General features: G+C 44.5%; 1 protein-coding gene across 1 annotated transcript in view; it reads right to left on the bottom strand.

Moving 5' to 3' along the window:
* Positions 1-560: 560 nt before the first annotated feature.
* LOC112267043 (max-binding protein MNT) overlaps positions 561-20232 on the bottom strand; it is a 29169-nt gene continuing 9497 nt past the window's right edge. The window contains 3 exon segments of the mRNA XM_024445052.2: positions 561-3285; positions 5998-6190; positions 20112-20223. Of these exon segments, the coding sequence (XP_024300820.2) occupies positions 2390-3285; positions 5998-6190; positions 20112-20223 (1201 nt within the window). The 3' untranslated portion in view covers positions 561-2389.

Below are 20232 nucleotides of genomic sequence, written 5' to 3'. Positions count from 1 at the left end.
GTCCTTTTTGGAATATTTATCTAATAAATAACTTTGGCCGGGATTCATTTCAATCTCAGATTTGGACAATGCGCCAATTAAGCCGACATATGCAGCATTTACTGTGAATATGGGCTCTGCTAACGAGGGAACTTGCATTTTGGACAAAACGTGCTCGTATTGAACCCAGGTCTTTATAAAGTAATTTGAGGAAGAGAAAGGATTCGATGAATTGTAATAAAAAAATCTGCATCTTAACTTAATTCTAGAAATGTTCTACTACTCTTTGTATTTTGATGGTGTTGCTGATTGAGCCTACCACAACATTTTTAGGTTTTGGAGAATATTTATGAAATTGACCAAAGCAAGAAGTTTTTACAAATGTATCTTAAGCATTGTCCACTTATGCATAATGTTTTTCCTCTTTTTACATAATGGACAATAAGATCTAAACGCAACCCAAAATGTACAGGCAATATAGAACTATCCAAAGGGAAAACAATGTTATCCCAGAAAACAGCTAGCATAGAAATCTATGAACCCAAATCAATCTACATTCAACAAATCTTAAACACAATCCATTCAATTTTGTATATATTTTTTATAAATATGAGCATAATATGAAGACTCCTACCATGTCCACTGTTCTCACAAACACACGTGAAAACATTCAGATTAAGTGAAGAGGGACACCATTTGTAAACCAGTTTAATTGTGGTTAAGTAGCAGATCAAAGTGCTAGAAGTTAAAAGTATAATGTTGGCTACACAGGTCGTTATAAGTGTAGTGGAAGGCAAACATTGAGAATCTAGATATGTTATGACCAGGCATACCAGATAATATGGTTGGTGGAGAAAGATGTCAGAGTGCTTCGTAGGTGACTGCCCTACAATGTCGTTTAACCCCAAACTGCCTCATTTAAATTCTCTACCATGACACTGCCAAAGGCCATTGTTTTAACAAGTTCACTGCTGCAACACAATCAATAAACAAGACATTCCTCACTATATTACACATAGATATATATACACTCCAGGAACGGTTTGCAGTGCTTGTGCCTGCTATGCTGGTTCCTGCTATTAGTAAAACAAATGAGGCAATATGTAGTCACTTGAGTATTGTCATTTTCATCCTGTGCTAAATTGAGTGGTTGTTCAGTTTCATGAAAAGTCATCACGTTCACATGTGCATGGTGGGAATGCTGACATTTTGGGTTGGATTCCTGCTTGGGCCACGTCCACATGTCATTACAAAATAGTCTGCTCATTGACCAGTCTGTTTTACATGCAGTTTTTGTTTTACCAGCAGGGGGAGCCTGTGGTATGATAGTGCTGCAGTAGGAGGGGAGCACATGTCATGGCTGGGCCAGGCCATGTTTTAGGTTTGATTCCACAGCCATGTGCCTGGGTAGAGGGGGAGGTCCCTGCAATCATATTCTCAATGTGGTCCTTCATGGTGCTTGGTTGTTAGAGCACACACAAACATGCTGACACGCCAACAACACCCACCAATCACACACTGCCTGTCTCTCTGACCCCGATTCAGCCCGTCTGAAATTGGACTCAGACGCGTTGCCTTCTGAATGGTCACATCAGGGTCCGTATCCACAAAGCGCCTGAGTGCTTGTCTAGAATCAGTTTAACCTTTTAAATCATAATGAATAAGATTATATGGACAGATCGTAGATCAGCACTCAGATGATTGGTAGATGTATGCCATGGCATTAGTGGTAGACTTCAGTTAAATCTAATACCTTGGTGCTTGATAGTGGCACCATCAGTCATTTGTAGTGTGGTTTTTAAATACTCTTGGCTGTGGAATACATGTAGCAGAAATATAAAACCGATCTGGAGTGAATATATGCAGGTCTGACTGCATTCAACATTCGAAGACTCCCTTTTCTCACTCTTAGCTGCTGTTTTGCTTCTGCAGATATGAACACTGAGGGCCAGAGAAAATGTATCAATGTGATCCTCTCCACTGCATCCTGTACAATAATATCAAGATGATCCTCCTGGACATCATACTCAACCCAACAACAACAACAACATTGGCTCTTTTACCTCAACCATTATAAAGGTGTTTCTTTTTGGAATGTTCTGAGTTACTCCTTATAGACAGCTGTACTGCCTCAGGTTAGTTAATAATGCAGCTTGTGATTCATCAGTGAATATAGGAACTGCGTTCAGTATGAAGACTTTTCCATTTGTTTGTCAGTACAGTAGTCCTGGTGCCTGCCTCGCTCTGGGCCTGCCTTGGGCTCAGAGTCTGGGCTGGCTCCTGTTCACGCTGGTCTGCTCTGGGGCAGATGGTCTCCAGGTCTGACTCTGGCCACCTCAGGGTAGGTGTGGCCTGTTCATGTACTTGGTTCTCAGGCTAGCTTCAGGATGGCTCTGGCCTGGTTCAGAAATCAGGCTAGCTTCAAAGTGCTAACGGGGAATGAGGGCATGGTCACCATAGTTACAGGGTTCAGCAGCTGTGGGTGATGTGCCACCACCTGGGTACCAACTCCCATCTGCTTTCCCATGATGGTGGTTGTGCCCTGGCTGGGGACAGTACCATTGACCTGGGCATGGGTGATGGTATGGGTGATGTGGCCCACCATGGCTGGCTGGGTGACAGCCACAGGTTGGGGGTAGATGGTGGGTAAATGGTGCTGGCCCAGGTGGGTAACAGGGTGGACGGTGATGTGTCCAATGGGCTGGTGGTGCCCTGGGGCCAGCTGCATGGAGGCTGAGGAGGAGGGGGCTAGGTGGGTGAGGTGTTTGGCTCCTCCAGATGAAGTCTGGGCCTGGATGACGTGGTTGACGGCCTGGATGACGGAGGCGTGGGAAGCCGAGCCGTGGGCGATGACCGTGGGCTGCAGGCTGGGGGCCTTTACCATGTGTGTGTGAGCCGGGAAGAGGGTGCTAGGGGAGGTTACGATGTGTGTGTGGGCCGGGAAGAGGGTGCTAGGGGAGGTTACGATGTGTGTGTGGGCAGGGAAGTGGGTGCTAGGGGAGGTTACGATGTGCGTGTGGGCCGATAGGAGGGCCTGGATAGGGGTGGTGGTGATGCTGGATGTTGGGGTGGAGAACGTAGCTGAGACAGGCAGGGCTGACAGCAGGTGGGGGTGAAGCTGGGGCTGGGGGTATGTTTGGGCCTTGTGTTGGCTGGAGATGTGTTGGGTGAGGTTGGAGGTAGTGGGGGTTATGGGAGTGGGGGTCACAGTCTTGCACAACTCAGGCTGTATGGCTTGTTGAGGCATGGTGGGTAAGGCTGTTGGTGCTGCCGGAACATTCTCTTCATCCATGTCGTCTTCACCCTCTGGGACACAGAAAGAACATATGTTAATAACTTTACCTTTGATTGTAAAAGCAAATTACAGCTCAGATTTCATCGCTTTGTACATTCTTATAACACTGTGTAGGAACAAGTGTAGATGGGTCTTACTATAAATAATGGGGGGAAACAAATGATTTTCATGAAGTTCCACGTGTACTTAGAGGAATGAAAGTGAATATGCAAATAACTCCAGCTATACATCCTTTAACTTGCTAATGAACCCTGCTTAAAGTCAGACTTTCAGGGACTTTTTCCAAGCACTGGAATTGTGAAGGACCTCAATGTTATACAATTTATATAAATTGTACATAGTGCCTAATATAGAACCCCTCCCCATTCATAAAGTAAGCTATTACCAATAATGCATTTTTAGGCCTTGATATTATTATTACCTGTCTAAATAGATTGGTTACATATAAAAACATCGCTATGCATCCAATGTGGACGACACAGAAACCATGAATAGCGATAGAACTAAATCTCACCATTTCAATCCCAGACGTGTTTTTTTTAATGGAATTTGTATGGAAAGCCAAGTTCATGTAGTCTACTTCAAGCCCCTTGTATTGTTTAACATGGAAAATGAAACACGTCATTTCATTACCAGATTAAATTATGAATAAGCCCACTAAACTATGTAATTTGTCATCATTATATCCAGAATAATTCATAGGAATAGTGTTGCACAATAGGCCATCCTACACAATTGCGCACAGCAGACTGTTTTTGTGCCTGGGATTGGACAAACTCATTACATTGATGCTTCCTCTTTTAAATCTAACGAGACCCTGCTGTAAATCAAGCAGACAACAAATGATCAACATCAATTCGCTAGGGATATCAGATCCAATGCGGATCCAGGCACAACGGTCTTCAATGGCATATCACATGAGACAAAAATATTCTGGACATTCATCACAAACACCTTTACTGCAGCACTTGGTGTGTGCAAAAGCTGTTAATCACTTGACTGTCTTTTGGAAATGTCCTTCCCGGATCAGTGTGAAAATATCAGCATAAGAAATCAGCTGGACACAATTCGCATCCAACAAGTATTATGCATAATTATTGAAGAACCACATTAATGACAGTATCAAGGTGAGGTGACTCTTCCAGCTAGAAGCATTACATTTTGCAATGCACACGTTCTTTTGGATTTGTGCACCCATGAAAACTGTTTTCACCCCGTAACATAAGGAGACAGAAAATGTCATGTAGTTACTGCATTTCTGAGATCTCAATACAAAAAAAAAAGTCAGATCCAAGGACTCAAGTTCAATGTCTAATTTAACTGATTAATATATGATAATGACAACTTGCACTCCCATAAATCGCTGAAATAATGGCCTTGTAGTTTCATTGGAGTGGTGTATAAATGGCCTTGTAGTTTCATTGGAGTGGTGTATAAATGGCCTTGTAGTTTCATTGGAGTGGTGTATAAATGGCCTTGTAGTTTCATTGGAGTGGTGTATAAATGGCAGACAGGGGTTGTAATGTTTTATGTCACAAGATTTTGGACAAATCAGCCAAGACACCAAACATAATAAAGGGTTAAACATGTTTTAAATATAGCCATGATCCCCCTTAGATCTTAAACCAGTTAAATGTAACAATGTCATCGAAAATGTGATCTACGTAATCCCCAAAAGTTATTCATCATAAACAACTAATGCTGCATACGCCAAGGTTCTAATATGTTATAAATTGCTGAGGTATAGTCACTTGAGGTGACAAGGTCAAGCACAGAGTACAAATTATACAATTGAAATATGATATATTTCCTATTCAACAAAACTATGTATAAAGCTTGAAATGACATATGCTTTCTAAATATAGTATAATCAAATGACAAACTATTGGACTTCACCTTGTAACTGTAAAATACATATGTCTATGTTAAGTCTAAGAGAAAATGTGCATTTTTTTTTTTAAAGGTCTCTCGATCAAAAGGTTCGCCCCCATCTCTGTGAAAGTCTCACAGAGCTCTAGCTTGGCTTCCAGGTACTCGTTAGGAACACGCCTTTCAGCTCATATTAATCTTGTCCGTCTACGACAAACAGAAAGAATTTTGTTTAAAATCTATTCATTATTTTACATTACTGGCTATAAAAAAAAATGGATCTTGGAATGTGCCACAGCGACAAACCACTCTCCTGCTGCGCTAGAATGTATGGATTCCAAAAATATACACTGTTAGTGGCTGTGGCACCGGGTTTCGCCAGGAGTTGATGGACAGTTGGAAGAGCGAATTAAACGGTAGGAGGGACATCCCAGCTTCAAGTGGTGTCAGATATCACATCCTGCTTCACACGGGCAAAAAATAGATACTCCTGTGTCCGTGAGAATCAAGGCTACCGCTCAATGCATCCTATTACGATGGTGTCCATAGATCGATTTATAAGGGAAAATGTCAGTAGGACCCGGTACCAGAACCACACAGGTTTCCAAAACAGGGGACTTTACATCCAAGAGGTTTAATGTAATGACATGAAGGGAAAAAAAGGCAGATTATCAATGAATTGCAACTTGTTGTTCTGTGTAAGAAATCCCCACTGGTACCCTAGTTCACAGAAAGACCCAGGTACACGTTACAAGTATGATTACTGTAAAGTACTTGGTGACAACTGTTTAGTGTCATTATTCATGAACTGCTTCTAAATTAATTTGACTGATTAATGGATTGATTGAGCGTACCTGAGGCAGTAGAGGTAGAAGCCTGGTCGTCTTCTGGTTGAAACGTCTGTCTGAGAACACGGTCGATCTCCATGACATTCATCCATTGGCTCAGCTCGTTCTTCAGTTCAGCCAATCGCTGCTGAGTAGCGATCTTCTCCCGCGCCAGTCTCTCCATCTCATGCTCATACTCCTTCTCCTTGCGCTTTAACGTCTGACAGAGGAAGACGAGAGGGCTCAGTACAGTTTAAAACTCACACACTTATAAATATGAAAATCAAATATTTTAGAAAGCTTGCTTTCATTATAATAATCACTTTAAACTGAAGTTTCATGTTCCACACAACTTCTTCAATAGAGCCAGTAATATCCACATTTTCACTCTTGGCTGGAGACTACGCCAAATGTCATCGGTCATCAATGTGTACACAGAGTTTGCCCCTTCATAATAAATATGATATGCCATTTGTCATAAAACTCCCCATTTGCGTTCATCTAACGTAAGCTCTAATAAAAAACATCTGCTGTCCAGGCCTCTGTTTAAGCAACAGCTGCGGGGACCACTTGCATAAACCATTTTCCTCTTCTCATCAACATGACAAACAAGCCGCCCCTCATCAGTTTATTCTTTATACTGTCTGTTACAGTACATCACACAACCAATGATAACACAAATACCATTTCCTGACCCCATGGTCTCCACTTCATCTATCCATATTGAGACAGGGCTATATGCTCTGACCAAGAGATCCTTCTCTCTCCCTGCACAGAAACTATGTCAATCATATATTACCGTCAAAACGACACCACAGCCACATCCTGAGTGTTTACAACAGTCGATAATGTACTGTCTAGATAATGTTTCTTCAGAAGGTCATTATGAGTCACCACTGCATCGACTTCACTTCCACGGTAGACTGAGTTGAGTTGAGCAACTGGCTTCCTGCTGCATTCATGTTTATGGGAGCGTCATATAGCCATTTAAACAGAGGGACGAGCAGTGTGTGAGTCTAAACAGGGGGAGATTAGCAGAGGAAAACAAAGCCTGGCCAGACAGGAGCCATTCATGGCCGAGACTTGAACCAGGACCAGAAACGTTGGGATTCCAGAGAATCACAGGAAATTCCACGGTGGAAAAACTAACTAGTACTGAGTGTGGCACTACAATTGTTAGACAATAATCAACTGTGTGCATGTCTCCTTATGCGGGCCCCTCCCATCGTTTTAAACCACATGGACACTAATGTATTACTCTGAAAGCATTACTCACAACTATTTCATAGGACTGGCAGCAGTCTAAAAGAAAGTCTTGGGCAAGCCATTTACATGTCTGAAAAGTTCCATGTCTGTTGCTTCCTTTGACTGGATGAGCAGAAGCAACACAGACATTAACATTACAGCCAGGGAGCACAACTGTGTGAAAGGAAGAACAGAGAGAGACCTGGATAGAGGGAGGGAGCATGGAAAGAGAGAGGTGCTGGGCAGTGGCTCTCTGGCCTAGTTCATCTTTTCTGGTCAGCTGTCACAGGCCTGACAAAACAGGCTGTAGTGGGCGGGGCAGGTCTGTACGAGGGAGGGCAGCAAGGATAGAGAGATTATACCATCTGTTGGGCTGCCTGGGAGACCGAAAACAACTAGGAAGAACACCATGATGGAGTCTGCCTGGGACACAAAACCTTTATATTGACTTTATGAGAGACAGAGACATTAAGTTTCACTCTCCCTCCTCAAAGGGTATTGCCCAATTACGACTAGGTTCAGAAGACGATGGAATCATGACAAGCCAGTCAGGAGGCTAAGAAGACTAGAATAACAACTAGCCAATCAATCAGAACGAGGCTAAGAAGACTAGAATCATGAATTACCAATCAGAACGAGGCTAAAAGGACTAGAATCACAGCTAGCCAATCAGGACAAGGCTACAAAAGTCTGGACTCATCTATGACAGAGCCATAAAGCTGTTTGCTAACAGACCTGGACTTCCTGTAACTGTGTAAAATGTAGCTAGGTACAAATTCTACATTTGCACAATTACTGTACAGTGTGGAAGTATAAATAGATGTCAGGCCAATTGCAGGTCTTCAGTCAGGATTAGATAGGATGCCCTGCTGTCACACACACACACACACAACCCCTATTCCTTACTATACATGACCTGTCTAGTCTACATGTGTGAACTGCTCCCTCAACCCTGAGGACAGAAAGGAGGTGTGTGTGATGACACTATGCAGCCTATAGGACAGGTAAAGTGTGTGATTATACTATGCAGCCTATAGGACATGAGGTGTGTGATGACTCTATGCAGCCTATAGGACAGGTGGAGCGTGTGATGACGCTATGCAGCCTATAGGACAGGTGAAACGTGTGTGTGTGATGACTCTATGCAGCCTATAGGACAGGTGGAGTGTGTGATGACGCTATGCAGCCTATAGGACAGGTGAAGTGTGTGTGTGTGATGACTCTATGCAGCCTATAGGACAGGTAGAGTGTGTGATTATACTATGCAGCCTATAGGACAGGTAAAGTGTGTGTGTGTGTGATGACTATGCAGCCTATAGGACAGGTGGAGTGTGATGACGCTATGCAGCCTATAGGACAGGTTGAGTGTGTGATGACGCTATGCAGCCTATAGGACATGTGAAGTGTGTGTGTGTGATGACTATGCAGCCTATAGGACAGGTGGAGTGTGTGATGACGCTATGCAGCCTATAGGACAGGTGAAGTGTGTGATGACGCTATGCAGCCTATAGGACAGGTGAAGTGTGTGATGACGCTATGCAGCCTATAGGACAGGTGAAGTGTGTGTGTGTGATGACACTATGACAGGTAAGGTGTGTGATGAGACTGATGTGCAGTCTAGAGCTAAAGACCAGATGTGTCATTCTCTCTTGATTGAACTGTTAGGTCAGAGTACAGTTAAAACAACTGTGACAGCCAGTCTGGTGTTTAAGGCTCTATCAGTCCAGTAGAAGGCATACTGCTGCAGACTCCCCTGCCTGGCTGGTGGTGAGTCACCCATTTATCCTATCCTAGACAGACCTCAGAGGGAGGTGTGTCTGTCTCATCGACAGCACTCTGCTCCAATCAGATCCCCCCAACCCCTCCTGCCCCACCTTCTACTCACAGACCTGTCTGCATTCCTCGTCTCGACGAATTAAATACTGGAGTCCCCCCATTTTGTTGTCACGGCAACAGCTGAAAACCGCCATTGTTTCCTTGGCAACCCGTCAGGTGATAAGCAGCACATTGTCCCAGTGTGCCAGCTGTACCATGGTAGAATATTAAAAAAGGCATCAAAAACATACATCAGCGACCAAATAAACAATGCTATAACAACGGTTGCAGAACGCAGGCATAAAGCCAACACTAACACAGAGACAGTCGTATGTGAATGCGAGTGTGGGGGCATGTCTTTGCAAGCATGCTCATGAGAACATACGGTGGAATTCTGTGGGCCACAGCTGTACAAGCCTAGTGCTATGACTCAGACAGAGAGGGAGAGAGATGCTGTATGTACTACTCACTGCCCTACAAAAACACCCAGACCCACTGGACTCACACTGATACAACGACTATGGCCCCACCTCAGTCCACTATGCCATCTAGTAGCTAGCTGCGTCTAGACATTAACACACCTCTATCTGCTTGCTATACTAGCTGTAGTTTCCATTGGTACGGCTGTTCTATACTGTCCTTGAAGATAGGCAAACACTCTGCGAGGCAATCTGTACTACTATCAGTCTAGACAGCAAGGATAGCTGCCCCTCTCCCCCATTCAAGAACATAGAACACACAGCAACAGCTAGGGTGAGACTAGATAAAAACGGTGTACCTGATAAACAGGCCAAGAACCGCAGGTGGACACTACAGAACACATGACAAGTATCCAGAGAAAGCGTGGCAGCACCTCTTCAGTATCAGCCTGTATTGATCCACCCACTACTAAGTCCCTACCATCCTTAAACACAGAAAGAAAGAGCCCTGCAGCTACGACAATGCCGCCCATACTACGTCAAAGGAAGAGGGGGAGACAGGGTTACAATTAGCTTTTGTTTCATTCGCACGTGACAGACATAACTCCCTCCCTTCCCCCTTCTTTCCTCAGAGGAGTAGTGGGGCCTCGGTCTGCGTGAAATAAAGTAGAGCAGGAAGCAGAGCAGGACCGGGCCGTGTGTGTGTGTGTGTGCGTGTATAAACACCGCTCAGGCGACGTGACATACAATGCAGGTGCTGAGCACATGGCCCCACAGCCAGGCTGTACTCACTGACTCACTTTTGCAGCACTGCCGAGACAGATTGCGCTACGCTAGCCTAAACTAGCTAGCGTGAAAGGCAAGCAGCCAACCACGTTACGGAAAAGCCACTCCTTCAGTGCACGGCGCTAGCTAATTAGACTTGGGGACACTGGTCTTTTGACTAGCGTTTGCGGTGATTGTCAGTAACTGTAAACCGTTGTTGTTATCTTCTCACTGGGTCCCAAATTGGAATTGAAAACAAAAAAGTTGCATTTTATTGGAAATAGCCCCAAATAACTACTTTAGGGTGTGTGTACACAAGCGCTGTGTGCGTGTTTGTGTTAAAACTGGGGGGTAAAATGGCCTAATTTGATAGTCCTTGTCATGTAATGAATTATATAATCTTGATGCATTGTTGCCTGTCACTATGAGGAAGAGTTGCTTAGGACGAAAGGCCACTATCAAAATCCTTTCCAATCTTTCTGACTGGCACTGTGCTTTGCTAGAATGAGAGCACTGTGAACAATACAAAACAGCAACCCTGTCGTCTCGACTCCTCAATTCTCAGCGGTTGGCAGAGGATGGAGTGGCCATTACTGGCTGTGTGGAACTGAACAGCAAACTCACTTTTCTAACATCTGTTATATGCAAGCTGTGACAGTGTGAGTCAAGGTTACTTAATACAAACAGGGCTGAAGGAAATGGCACAACTACATGTAATCTTGCTGCGACAGTCTGGATAAAGGAACAGTACGTTTTCTTAAAATTGAAAAGAGCAGAACATTTTTGTTGCTCTTGAAAAAGTGATGATTCAAACCTGACCAAGATGCTGTTTCAACACTGCAATGACAATCGTTCAAAACAAGTAACATTCCCTTATTCCAGCTTGGAACAACGCTCACACCCTCACAGGGGGCCCTGACCCAAAAACACAACGTCTGACCCTCCCAACGAGATAGGATCTGGAGCGGCTTTGAAAGGACGTGTCATTGAGAATCAGAACTGAACAACTAGGTGACCCACAGTATTTTATAGGCCTCTTGATGACATAAATCCTTAAACAAGGCCTGGAATCAAAGAAGAAAATAAAACACTAACAATTCAAAACCTGTGATTTCCTCTCAATAGAAAACTATTTCTCAATCTAGACTGAATGAATTCAAACATGTCAAATTCATTCATTCAAAGAATTGGACTTGGAAAAGGAACTAAGTTAAAATCTCTGCCTGTGAAAAATAAACTCTAAAATCATGATCTACTCTTAAAACAGAGAAATGCTCATATTTGCAACATCAAATACTTTGTATTATATTGATATGATCTGACATGAGCAGCTTTCCCCACCACATGGAACTGCACATTTCCCCTCCAACAGCACAGCTCTTCTTCCCAAACAGGTTCCGTCAGAGTCCTTCTGTCGCCAATTAAATCTAATAGGCTGGGTAAAATGAGCCTGGTGTTTACGGCTGTCTGTGCATGTCCCCTCCCTCTCTTTCCCTCCCCACCTTCCACCCTCCCCTCCAGTTAGCAGGTAGCTAAGTCTCCCTCCCTGGCAGTTCCAGGAGAGGAGATAGCTTTAGCACTGAGCTGTGGGGGGGGTGATTATGTTACGAAGCTCAGGCTAGCCATGTGCTCTCTTGCTCATGTGGCCCTATGAGCAGTATGAGGCAGGCTGGAGGGAGGGCTGAAAGAAGAGCGGGAGGAGTCCCAGTGTTGAGCACTCCAGGGTTTAAGAGTTCCAGCCATGGTGCAGCATGGTGTACATAGCTACTCTCCCTCTCTCCCTAGCCATCTCTCACACACAGCCACTCTCCCTTTCTCCCTTTCCATCTCTCACACACAGCCACTCTCCCTTTCTCCCTTTCCATCTCTCACACACAGCCACTCTCCCTTTCCATCTCTCACACACAGCCACTCTCCCTTTCCATCTCTCACACAGCCACTCTCCTTTCCATCTCTCACACACAGCCACTCTCCCTTTCCATCTCTCACACACAGCCACTCTCCCTTTCCATCTCTCACACACAGCCACTCTCCCTTTCCATCTCTCACACACAGCCATTCTCCCTTTCCATCTCTCACACACAGCCATTCTCCTTTCCATCTCTCACACACAGCCATTCTCCCTTTCCATCTCTCACACACAGCCATTCTCCCTTTCCATCTCTCACACACAGCCACTCTCCCTTTCCATCTCTCACACACAGCCACTCTCCCTTTCCATCTCTCACACACAGCCACTCTCCCTTTCCATCTCTCACACACAGCCACTCTCCCTTTCCATCTCTCACACACAGCCACTCTCCCTTTCCATCTCTCACACACAGCCACTCTCCCTTTCCATCTCTCACACACAGCCACTCTCCCTTTCCATCTCTCACACACAGCCACTCTCCTTTCCATCTCTCACACACAGCCACTCTCCCTTTCCATCTCTCACACACAGCCATTCTCCCTTTCCATCTCTCACACACAGCCATTCTCCCTTTCCATCTCTCACACACAGCCATTCTCCCTTTCCATCTCTCACACACAGCCATTCTCCCTTTCCATCTCTCACACACAGCCATTCTCCCTTTCCATCTCTCACACACAGCCATTCTCCCTTTCCATCTCTCACACACAGCCATTCTCCTTTCCATCTCTCTCACACACAGCCATTCTCCCTTTCCATCTCTCTCACACAGCCATTCTCCTTTCCATCTCTCTCACACAGCCATTCTCCCTTTTCCATCTCTCTCACACAGCCATTCTCCCTTTCCATCTCTCACACAGCCATTCTCCTTTCCATCTCTCACACAGCCATTCTCCCTTTCCATCTTCACACACAGCCATTCTCCTTTCCATCTCTCACACAGCCATTCTCCCTTTCCATCTCTCACACACAGCCATTCTCCCTTTCCATCTCTCACACACAGCCATTCTCCCTTTCCATCTCTCACACACAGCCATTCTCCTTTCCATCTCTCACACAGCCATTCTCCTTTCCATCTCTCACACACAGCCATTCTCCCTTTCCATCTCTCACACACAGCCATTCTCCCTTTCCATCTCTCACACACAGCCATTCTCCCTTTCCATCTCTCACACACAGCCATTCTCCCTTTCCATCTCACACAGCCATTCTCCCTTTCCATCTTTCACACAGCCATTCTCCCTTTCCATCTTTCACACAGCCATTCTCCCTTTCCATCTCACACACAGCCATTCTCCCTTTCCATCTCACACACAGCCATTCTCCCTTTCCATCTCTCACACAGCCATTCTCCCTTTCCATCTCACACACAGCCATTCTCCCTTTCTCCCTAGCCATCTCTCACACAGCCACTCACTCTCCCCATTTCCCTTTCTCTCTAGCCATCTCTCTCACACAGCCACTCACTCTCTCCCCATTTCCCTTTCTCCCTAGCCATCTCTCACACAGCCACTCACTCTCTCCCCATTTCCCTAGCCATCTCTCACACAGCCACTCACTCTCTCCCCATTTCCCTAGCCATCTCTCACACAGCCACTCACTCTCTCCCCATTTCCCTTTCTCCCTAGCCATCTCTCTCACACAGCCACCCACTCTCTCCCCATTTCCCTTTCTCCCTAGCCATCTCTCTCACACAGCCACTCACTCTCTCCCCATTTCCCTTTCTCCCTAGCCATCTCTCACACAGCCACTCACTCTCTCCCCATTTCCCTTTCTCCCTAGCCATCTCACACAGCCACTCACTCTCTCCCCATTTCCCTTTCTCCCTAGCCATCTCTCACACAGCCACTCACTCTCTCCCCATTTCCCTTTCTCCCTAGCCATCTCTCACACAGCCACTCACTCTCTCCCCATTTCCCTTTCTCCCTAGCCATCTCTCACACAGCCGCTCACTCTCTCCCCATTTCCCTTTCTCCCTAGCCATCTCTCTCACACAGCCACTCACTCTCTCCCCATTTCCCTTTCTCCCTAGCCATCTCACACAGCCTCTCCCTAGCCATCTCACACAGCCACTCACTCTCTCCCCATTTCCCTAGCCATCTCACACAGCCACTCACTCTCTCCCCATTTCCCTTTCTCCCTAGCCATCTCACACAGCCACTCACTCTCTCCCCATTTCCCTTTCTCCCTAGCCATCTCTCTCACACAGCCACTCACTCTCTCCCCATTTCCCTTTCTCCCTAGCCATCTCTCACACAGCCACTCACTCTCTCCCCATTTCCCTTTCTCCCTAGCCATCTCTCACACAGCCACTCACTCTCTCCCCATTTCCCTTTCTCCCTAGCCATCTCACACAGCCACTCTCCCTAGCCATCTCTCTCACACAGAGCCACTCACTCTCTCCCCATTTCCCTTTCTCCGTAGCCATCTCTCACACAGAGCCACTCACTCTCTCCCCATTTCCCTTTCTCCCTAGCCATCTCTCACACACAGCCACTCACTCTCTCCCCATTTCCCTTTCTCCCTAGCCATCTCTCACACACAGCCACTCACTCTCTCCCCATTTCCCTTTCTCCCTAGCCATCTCTCACACAGCCACTCTCCCTAGCCATCTCTCACACACAGCCATTTTAACACGCATTATATCAAACAGCAGCAATTAGGTCAGAAAAACATTCCATGTTACAGACCACATCTTAAGAAGTCGTAAAGTAACTAATACAGCCTAACAAAGGACAACTAACTACTGTAGGAGAAAATGTCGAGAGAAAAACTGCTCAAACCGACAAGCATGGGAAGTAAAAATCTGCTTGCAAGCAGGCAGCCTTTAATGCAAGTTCAGCCTTAAATGCAAGTTCCTTGTCGGTTTGGTCTCTAGCTTATTCACTCGGTCACTTCTATGAAAGGAGGAAGAAATGAAACAAGGAAGTGTGACTTGACTTCTCGCCAACAGCCACTCTGCTGAGAAGTAACCTCACAGTGACAGTAACCTCGGTGGAAAACAAGAGAAGAGGCATGCTCTGATAAGAGACTCGGCCTGGAGATAACATGATCAGAGTTTCCATTCATAAAGAGTCTCAGAGTAGGAGTGCTGATGTAGTATCAGGTCGCTCCTAACCAAAATAATTGAATTCATTATGATCTAAAAGGCAAAACTGATCCTAGATCAGCACTCCTACCCAGGAGGCCATGTTGCTCAAACAAAGATGACGACAAAATAAATAAAAAGTTTAACTAAGCAAGTCCGCTAAGAAAAAAAATTCTCATTTACAATGATGGCCTACCAAAAGGTCCTCCTGCGGGGACGGAGGTTGGGATAAAAAAAAATATATAGGACCAAACACACATCACAAGAGACACCACAACACTACATAGAGAGCTAAGACAACATAGCATGGCAGCAACACAACATGACAATAACATGGTAGCAACACAACATGGTAGCAGCACAAAACATGGTACAAACATTATTGGGCACAGGCAACAGCACAAAGGGCAAGGTAGGGATATGCGTCAACAGCAACCTTGGGAAAATCCTATGCATTATCATTAACAGCAGACTCATACATTTCCTCAGTGAAAACAACATACTGAGCAAATGTCAAATTGGCTTTTTACCAAAGTACCGTATGACAGACCACGTATTCACCCTGCACACCCTAATTGACAAACAAACAAACCAAAACAAAGGCAAAGTCTTCACATGCTTTGTTGATTATAAAAAAAGAAGCCTTTGACTCAATTTGGCATGAGGGTCTGCTATACAAGGGTCTGCTATACTGCTATATGGTGTTGGGGGGGGAGAACATACGACATAAAATCCATGTACACAAACAACAAGTGTGCAGTTAAAATTGGCAAGAAACACATTTCTTTCCACAGGGCCATGCAGCTTAAGCCACACCCTCTTCAACAAAAAATATCAACGAATTGGTGAGGGCACAAGAAGTCTGCAGCACCCGGCCTCACCCTACTAGAATCCGAAGTCAAATGTCTACTGTTTTCTGATGATCTGGTGCCTCTGTCACAAACCAAGGAAGGCCTACAGCAGCACCTAGAGATGTTCTGCATAGATTCAGCCAGACCTGGGCCCTGACAGACCTGGGCCCTGACAGTAAATCTCAGTAAGACAAAAATAATAGTGTTCCAAAAAAAGTCCAGTCGCCAGGACCACAAATACAAATTCCATCTAGACACCGTTGCCCTAGAGCACAAAAAAAACTATACATACATCAGCGCCACAGGTAACTTGCACAAAGCTGTGAACGAACTGTGAGACGAGGCAAGAAGGGCATTCTAAGCCATCAAAAATAACAACATTTGGCATACCAATTAGGAGCCGGCTAAAAATACCTGAATCAGTTATTTTTATTTGATTTATTTCAACTTTATTTAACCAGGTAGGCAAGTTGAGAACAAGTTCTCATTTACAATTGCAACCTGGCCAAGATAAAGCAAAGCAGTTCGACACATACAACACAGAGTTGCACATGGAATAAAACAAACATACAGTCAATAATACAGTAGAAAAATAAGTCTATATACGATGTGAGCAAGTGAGGTGAGATAAGGGAGGTAAAGGCAAAGAAAGGCCATTGTGGCAAAGTAAATACAATATAGCAAGTAAAACACTGGAAAGGTATATTTGCAGTGGAAGAATATGCAAGGTAGAGAGAAATAATGGGGTGCAAAGGAGCAAATACAGTAGGGGTGGTAGTTGTTTGGGCTAAATTACAGACGGGCCACACACACACTACTGAGCCTCATTTTGACTTGTTTTAAGGACATTACATCAGTTGGATCAGCATGGGGCAGCAGGGTAGCCTAGTGGTTAGAGCGTTGGACTATTAACCGGAAGGTTGCAAGTTCAAACCCCCCAGCTGACAAGGTACAAATCTGTCGTTCTGCCCCTGAACAGGCAGTTAACCCACTGTTCATAGGAAATAAGAATTTGTTCTTAACTGACTTGCCTAGTTAAATAAAGGTAAAATAAAAAACTGTAGTGTGGTTTTCCACTTTAATTTTGAGTGTGACTCCAAATCCAGACCTCCATGGGTTGATAAATTTGATTTCCATTGATAATTTGTGTGATTTTGTTGTCAGCACATTCAACTATGTAAAGAAAAGTATTTAATAATAATATTTCATTCGTTCAGATCTAGGATGTGTTATTTTAGTGTTCCCTTTATTTTTTTTTGAGCAGTGTACATCACACACATATGAGATTTGAAATGTCTATTATTTTGGAACTTTGAGTGTAATGCTGCTAGCTGCAGCGACTGAAGGGCTGCCAGCATCACTGTCCAAAGATGAATCAAATGAAAAGTAATCCTCTGCCCAAATCCTCTTATTCAAACTCATTGGTCACATTAGTAGACTGCCCCACCCTCTGCCCCCAGCCTAAAGTAACAAAAAAAATGGAAGAGGGGATCAAGAGGGGGCATGTAGGGAGAGAGAGAGGCGCGTGCAGTCGGGAAACACGTGCCTGCCCTGCACTAGACTTTTAAAACACCCCTCCCATCATCTCTTCCCTCTCTCCACTCTTCTTTCTACCCCTCCCTTGCTCTCCCCTAACCCACCACTATTGGAGTGCAACCAATAACAATTAGGGACGAGAACTGCGTGACTCAGCACGACTTCTACTAGTCAACTGTTACCAAGGAGAGAGGCCTGCTATAGGCTAGTGTGTGTGTACTGAGCTGGTCTATCAGGAAACGCTGCCCAGTCTGAGCTCCATAGACAGTAGTACTGAGAAGGAGCCTCTTACAGTAAACTGATCAGTAAAATGGAAGACCGGAGGATGCGATGGTTTTATAGCAACATGAAGCAACTATGCAAACGTAGGCCTGTGTCGCATTCTTATTATAACTTCTAAGACTGGTGGGAGTTTACAACATACACTATTCAATATAGTTTTTTTATACCAGTATTCAGTCCTGCAAAAGTGCATTATTAAGATGGAAATATATTACAATGTACTGAAAATCTTAAATAAAAAACCTGATTTCCCTCTTCACTAAATAAGCGTATGTTAAATTCCTAAAAGTGGAGGACCATGCTAGTGTAAATACATCAAGAGTGGAATATATATCTGTAGTTGTTTGTTTGTTTCCTGGCCAGTACGTGCTTTAAATACATCCTAAATCCAGCTTGGCTGTCGGGGGGTGCTGGGTCAGTCTGCTAGTCGAACACGCCACACTAACACGGCAGCGTTCCCTCATCACACAGAGAGGGAGGCAGGGGGAGGAGGGAGATTGGGTGACACGAGTTCTCTGTACACCCACACTGCCCTAGTTTCCCTCTCTCCTAGTCTCTCATAGCCCTCCCTAGCCATCCTCCATGCACCTCCCAGGGAGGAAAACCCCACCGCTGCCACCAACATACAAGATCAGATCCTCACCAGCACCAGAAGTGCACAGGAAAGTAGTGTGTGTGCATATTAAACAAGCACACACACAGCAAACATAGCAACAGGAACTCGATCACATCACTCCTGAGTTAAAGTAGCTTAGTCGAAGACCTTTGTACACCGGTCATCTGCTTGCACACAGCTTTCGCTATACTCCCTGCCAGTATCACACATCATGACTCATTGAACCACAATTACAGTCATTCCTGTTTCAACCACAAAAGTCCATTAAAAAAAGGTTTTAATCTCATGAGATTAGGTTTTATAAAGCTTTTTATTAAGATTATCTTTAATCAATCTTTCAAAAGGGTTTTAATGAACTCTTTGTACATTTTCATTGGAGACTCTGTTCCGCCTATACCCAAAGGCAACAGAGCATATCCAGACAGTTTAGCTTTCTGCTTGAGACTAGAAACTTCCTTCCCTCCCCTGGACTAACCAGACCAGACCTAATGACGTTGCCAAGAACACCAAGGACCTTAGGACATACAAAGCAGCTCCAATATCAGCCTACTGGCACGAACACAAAATAAGGATTGTTATCATCTTAGTTCATTTTAAATGAATTGCCATTTACACCAATTTTGTAACAGACAGTTTGCCCACACAAGAAACCGCCTGTAGATGTGGAATATATACCATCACTTCACACTGAAGAAGCAACAGAAAAGTTCAGTGCTCAGACAGTTCCTAGCAACACCACCAGACAGTACACCAGTGGTCGGCAACAGGCAGCCCGCAGTCCAAAACCAGCCCGCGAGTGATTTATTTTGTCCTCCCCCCAAAGTATTTTAGTTTTTTGTCCCCCAAAAATATTGTACCTGTAAATAAAAAATGTTAAAAGAAAATGACAAAACTAAATAAAAAGTTGGTCACAAAAACAAACCAAAAATTTAAAATCACTAGAAATTCTGCAATTTAAAAAAAAATTTAGTCACTGTTCACCAAGTATTCTCACAAATAAAGACATGATCATGTCTCAATGTAATCAAGGTTTGAAATGGTTATTTTCAAATACAAATCTCACTTGGTTTTAGTCAATTTGCAGTGTACAAATGATTATAATCATGTTCTGGCCCCTGATCGGTCTGCGGCTGACTTGCGGCTGAAATGTAAACTTTATTTAACTAGGCAAGTCAGTAAGGAACAAATTCTTATTTAAAATGACAGCATAGGAACAGTGGGTTAACTGCCTTGTTCAGGGGCAGAACAACAGATTTTTACCATGTCAGCTCGGGGATTCAATCTAGCAACCTCCCGGTTACTAGTATAATGCTCTAACCACTAGGCTACCTGCTGCCCCAAATCTAGTTGCCTTACCCCTGCAGTACACGGTCTGCCAACAACACATATTAAATTATCCACAAGTATAAAACTCCAACTTCGTTACTGGAAAAAAGCTTCTTCAAACAAAGCTTCACAGAAAACTGACCCTGCTCCCCTTGACAGGGAAACAATCAGCATTGGAAAACTAGAAAATCCACAGTAAATTCAATTGTGAAAATCGACACTGAATTCAACAACTCGGTAGTAGTTTCTCCTTTGCTCAGCCATGCAGTTCTTCTAGGTTGCTTACCTGTATATATCGGAGGGCGCTCCTCAGGACACTGAGGTTAGAGGTCTTCTTCTCGTCTGCATTGGGGATGTTTTTCTTCAGGGTGTCAAAGCACTCTTTCAGGTGAGCACGTCTGAGTATA

The sequence above is a fragment of the Oncorhynchus tshawytscha genome, linkage group LG14 (assembly GCF_018296145.1).
Source record: "Oncorhynchus tshawytscha isolate Ot180627B linkage group LG14, Otsh_v2.0, whole genome shotgun sequence".
Lineage (NCBI taxonomy): Eukaryota > Metazoa > Chordata > Actinopteri > Salmoniformes > Salmonidae > Oncorhynchus > Oncorhynchus tshawytscha.
The sequence above is the reverse complement of the archived record's forward strand: the minus strand, read 5'-3'. Positions and strand labels throughout refer to the sequence as shown.